Consider the following 5,883-nt stretch of genomic DNA (forward strand, 5'->3'; position numbering starts at 1 on the left):
GGTGCTAAGATTGCTTGGGACTCTGTCTGTACGCCTAAAGAAGCAGGTGCTTTGGGGCTAAAGCGCCTAGCAGATTGGAATAGGGTTCTTGGATTGAAGTTGATCTGGCTTATCTTCACATCAGGAGGGTCGCTATGGGTTTCTTGGGTACGTAGAAATTTGATTGGTGCAGATAATTTTTGGGAGTTAGATCCTACAAGGAGAGGAAGTTGGATTTGGAGAGCTATATGCAAGTTGAGACCATTGGCTAGACTTATGGTGAGTTGTGAAGTGGGTTCTGGTATTTCAGGAAGCTTTTGGCTCGATAATTGGACTACCCTTGGTCCTCTTATCGAGCTGGTTGGGGAAAGAGGACCTCAGGTGTCGGGTTTAAGAAGAGATGCAGTTGTGGCGGAGGCATTAACGAGTGATGGATGGTGGCTGTAGCATAAGTAGAATCCCCACGATCGCTTTGTTGACAGCGTGTTTACCTAATGCTCAGGAGATAATGGACTCTGAAGAGGACGATAAATATGTCTGGTTTCCTGAACCGGGAAGAGGTACTGGTGTTTTTTCAGCGAGTGATACGTGGAGAGCTATGAATCCTTATCCAATAGAAGTATTTTGGCATGAGGTGATGTGGTTTACTGGAAGAATCCCCAAGCATGCTTTCATTATTTGGGTTGCGGCTAAAGACAGAATGGTAACGAGAGATAGACTTATCAGATGGGGTTTATCGGTTCCTTCGACTTGTTTTCTCTGCACAGGTCATGATGAGTGCCGTCAACATTTATTCTTTGATTGTGCGTATAGTAATCAAATATGGGCGTTCTTTGTTTCTCAATTGAATTTCGTCTCTCCTCAGAGCTTTGAAGCAGTGTTCCGTTGGTTGAAAGCGCCATCGAGAAACAAGAATGTGACGTTGATTATTAGACTCATTCATCAAGCGGTGTTATACTTGGTGTGGAAGGAGAGGAATAAGAGAATTCACACTGCAGTGGAGAAGCCACCAAGAACTCTTATTGCGGAGACTCAACAGATTATCAAGCTCAGATTGGATCCTCTGACTCGTAGGCAGATAATTCCTCAGGGACAAGACTCAGTGCTAGCTACTTAGTTCTCGTTCTTTGCAGGTTGAAGGTGGCAGGTTTGGTCTCATTGTCAAGGAGTTGGCTAGGATTTTTGGTATAAATAGTTTTGGGCCGTTGTCATTTTAGGCATGTCCGGTATAGCTTGTCTTGGGCCTGTGCGTCTTGTATTGGGCTTGAAATTAATAAAAGGAGTTAAGTTGGAAAAAAAATATTTAGTATTAAAGGTTTTAGGAAACAATTGATTGAAAAAGCTTATGTGGACAAATCTATATTATAATAGTACAGTTTTTTCTTTCCTTAAGATATCCACGTCAACAAGTTGTGGGTCCCACATAACTAAATTTTTTTGCGTCTTCCAACTTGAATCGACCTGAATTGAATTTTGAAAAGAAAAATAAACGTGAATTGAAGCGAGTGTGTATTAGTCGTTGGGCCATTTAATCATTACCTATTCTAAACCATGTGAATTAATGATAGTGGGCTTGGGAGCCCAAACTAAGAAAATATCTGATGTTTATAGGTTGTAGTCGATTAGGCTGAACTAGGTTACCTTCTGAGGCTTTACCGTCTCTAGCTGGACCCCTGCAAACATTATCTACTCCACTTAACTCTCTATCTCCCCCTCCATGAAGAGTCGTAACTCTGTCAACTATTGCAATAGTGTGCCATTCACATTAAACTCCCCCATCTCTCCGTCTCCCTAGCTTTGCTCTTAAAACCTGAAGCGTTAATAACCGTAAACCACTCGCTGTGAACTATGCCACTGTCCATGATCTTCGTCCGCTATTCACAAAAAAATGTTGGTCTCCTTCTCCGCTTTAAGTTCACGTAATATCACGTAGAACACGGGCATCACCCTCTTTCTGCTAGATGACAAGCTAGATGACAAGGTAACAAGCTCTTTTTCTTTTCCTTCCTTCTTCCACATCTCATTGACTCTTCAGAGGGCTGTAACTAAACACCGCTCTCTTATTTTACACAGAACTATGTCGTTCATGGTGGCAAACACCGGAGGAACACGTACATCCACATGGTCAGATAACAACAATTGTACAACAACGACAGAATAGATGCAAACGAAGGTGGATAAGTGTGAAGGTTAAAGATTGAAACTATTCACAATTATTTGTAAACTAGGATCCACTTGAAATATAGACGTAATTTCATACCTTATGATATGCTAGGAAGGACGGTGATGTTTTCTGGTGGCTGTCTCCTATACCCTAGACGTATCTGGAAGGGGACAGCTGAGAGGAGGGTAGCAAATTAATGACCCGATGAGGTTGCGATCAGAGGAAAAAGGAAGTTGTCGATACAGGTTAGTGTGTTGAAGACGTTTCGAGCTCCTCAGTTATATATTTCTAAATATTTTATTTGATATGTCTGTGATACATATATCAGAAGAGGGAGTCATAAGTATGCACCATGTGCTGCAAAAGTTAATATACTTCTTGGACCATTCTTTCACCAGCCTGCAAAGCGTTAATTCTTGATGGAGTGATGGGTACTAGCGATGGTTGCGATGTACTTATTGAACTGTAAATTTTTTGGTTTTAGCATCTTTTTAAAACAAGTTTGTTTGGTAATAAACAAGGTACTATTTGTTCCCTTAAATTATTTATTTACGGTAATGAGAATGTGCTTGACATTTTCCTAAAATTATCAGACATAAAGACACAGAGAAGGGCTGGAGGGTTCATAGCAAGAAAAAAAGTAGCAGTTTCAGAGAATGTTCATGGAGAGTTTGTGCTATAAAAAAGTCAAGTTTTGGTAAAATGCCTTGATAATTTTTGATGGGCAACAATACTCAGTAAGATGGTATCACCGGCTTATGTCTTTCTCCATATTGGCATTTATGGATAGGATTCATTACTATGTGATACTTTACCTATCCAGTTTGGTACTAATTAAATACCTCGGCTACTACTAAACTATTATTTTCATGTTGAATAACAGATATTGGGCGGAGGAAACTAAGCTCTGTTGAGGATGCTTGGATCACTAGGAATCATTACGATACTCCTTTGGTTCACAGCAGAAGAGCCTATTTTCGAACGAGGTCAAGATCAAAGGCCTGAATTGTTATGTTTCTTCTAGGCGGCCAAGAGCAATGTAAACTTAAAGTATGATTAAAATCAAATACTTACTTGCCTGGAGAGACAATACTGAACACGGATAGTGATTAATTAATTTCAACATCAAGGCAATGTGTTGGGGTCAAAATCGGTCACGACGGAATCAATGTCTAAAAGTCCGTAAAAATCGGCATGAACGTTTTTACGAAAAATAAATCTTAGAAAAAGATCTATTTTTACGAAGAATCTTGCGGAGAAAACACATTCACGAAAAACCGGAGAAAGACGCGACCGAGCACGCTACGTAGAGACCGAGCACGCTACGTAGCGACCGAGCACGCTACGTAGCGACCGAGCACGCTACGTAGCGACCGAGCACGCTACGTAGCGACCGAGCACGCTACGTAGCGACCGAGCACGCTACGTAGCGACCGAGCACGCTACGTAGCGACCGAGCACGCTACGTAGCGACCGAGCACGCTACGTAGCGACCGAGCACGCTACGTAGCGACCGAGCACGCTACGTAGCGACCGAGCACGCTACGTAGCGACCGAGCACGCTACGTAGCGACCGAGCACGCTACGTAGCGACCGAGCACGCTACGTAGCGACCGAGCACGCTACGTAGCGACCGAGCACGCTACGTAGCGACCGAGCACGCTACGTAGCGACCGAGCACGCTACGTAGCGACCGAGCACGCTACGTAGCGACCGAGCACGCTACGTAGCGACCGAGCACGCTACGTAGCGACCGAGCACGCTACGTAGCGACCGAGCACGCTACGTAGCGACCGAGCACGCTACGTAGCGACCGAGCACGCTACGTAGCGACCGAGCACGCTACGTAGCGACCGAGCACGCTACGTAGCGACCGAGCACGCTACGTAGCGACCGAGCACGCTACGTAGCGACCGAGCACGCTACGTAGCGACCGAGCACGCTACGTAGCGACCGAGCACGCTACGTAGCGACCGAGCACGCTACGTAGCGACCGAGCACGCTACGTAGCGACCGAGCACGCTACGTAGCGACCGAGCACGCTACGTAGCGACCGAGCACGCTACGTAGCGACCGAGCACGCTACGTAGCGACCGAGCACGCTACGTAGCGACCGAGCACGCTACGTAGCGACCGAGCACGCTACGTAGCGACCGAGCACGCTACGTAGCGACCGAGCACGCTACGTAGCGACCGAGCACGCTACGTAGCGACCGAGCACGCTACGTAGCGACCGAGCACGCTACGTAGCGACCGAGCACGCTACGTAGCGACCGAGCACGCTACGTAGCGACCGAGCACGCTACTTTTTCTGTATTTTTTCGTCTTTTGTTATCGAGCTGCGAGTCAACTAGGTTTGAGCTTTCAGGCCGCTAGAACTAGGTCACTCGCTGACAGCCTTTGCGGCCAAAGCTTTTATGATCCCTTGTAATGATCGCGACGCTCTCACGCGGATTCGAAATAAGATCTACTATTTTCTCTAGACTCGTTTGTTATCTTTTCATGATTTCCGCATATATTTGGTCACTTGCCGTTGGCTCTCGCAGAGATCCGGGACCGCTGGGAAATTAGGGTTTTCCTAGTTTCATAATTTAAACGTAAATCGACAGGGCGATTCGTTTCCCACAGTTTAGCGCTAGAAGGAGGGGGGGTACGGATTACTCTAACTCATAGCCGCAAAACGCTTGATCAAAAAAATGTCTGGAAATACAAAAGAGAAAATCACAGTTCGCAACAACGCTGGTAAGAAAACTCCAGCCGCCACTCCGCCTATGGCCAACGCCTATGCAAACGCCACAGTTCTTGAAAAAATCAAAAACCTTGATGCGACTTTTCGCCACAGGACTTGCAATGAAACGATCTCGCAATTTCTCTTTTTAAATATAAAGGGAAACGATAAATCTTATCAAACCCTGTAAGTTTGGCTCATTACCAAACAAAAGAAATCTCAATGCGTAAGGATTTTACCAAAACACGTTTTCCGAAAACATTTCGGAAGGGTAAAAAAAAAAGCACAACAAATCGATTACATACCTCGGTCGCTACGTAGCGACCGAGCAAGCAAACGGTTCGATTGCTACGTAGCGACCAAGCTCAAGCCAACTCTCCATTCGCTACGTAGCGACCTGTCAAGCCTAAAAAGGGTCCTTCTTTGTGTTCTCTTTTGAATCTTCATCGTAACGCTTTTCGTTTCGTCTCAATCGGAGTTTCCGTTGAGATTTTACAACGAAAACAACTAGGACTCTTCTTGGCTTGCTTCAACTCGCTAGGTAGCGACCTGTCAGGCCTAAAAAAGCTCCTCCGTTGTGTTCTCTTTTGAATCCCGATCGAAACACTTTTCATTTCGTCTCAATCGGAGTTTCCGTTGAGATTTTACAACGAAAACAACTAGGACTCTTCTTGGCTTGCTTCAACTCGCTATGTAGCGACCTGTCAGGCCTCCAGCTTGCTACATAGCGACCTGTCAGGCCTAAAAAAGCTCCTCCGTTGTGTTCTCTTTTGAATCCCGATCGAAACACTTTTCATTTCGTCTCAATCGGAGTTTCCGTTGAGATTTTACAACGAAAACAACTAGGACTCTTCTTGGCTTGCTTCAACTCGCTATGTAGCGACCTGTCAGGCCTCCAGCTTGCTACATAGCGACCTGTCAGGCCTAAAAAAGCTCCTCCGTTGTGTTCTCTTTTGAATCCCGATCGAAACACTTTTCATTTCGTCTCAATCGGAGTTTCCGTTGAGATTTT

The 5,883-nt window shown here is 45.3% G+C and overlaps 1 protein-coding gene across 1 annotated transcript; it reads left to right on the forward strand.

The window, feature by feature from the left end:
* The first annotated feature begins 487 nt into the window (after positions 1 to 487).
* On the forward strand, positions 488 to 1,096 carry LOC106319821. Its single transcript, XM_013758210.1, has one exon. It carries the CDS (start codon positions 488 to 490, stop codon positions 1,094 to 1,096), a length of 609 nt encoding a protein of 202 aa, XP_013613664.1.
* The last annotated feature ends 4,787 nt before the right edge of the window (positions 1,097 to 5,883 follow it).

Source organism: Brassica oleracea, unplaced genomic scaffold, assembly GCF_000695525.1.
Source record: "Brassica oleracea var. oleracea cultivar TO1000 unplaced genomic scaffold, BOL UnpScaffold00629, whole genome shotgun sequence".
Classification (NCBI taxonomy): Eukaryota; Viridiplantae; Streptophyta; class Magnoliopsida; order Brassicales; family Brassicaceae; genus Brassica; species Brassica oleracea.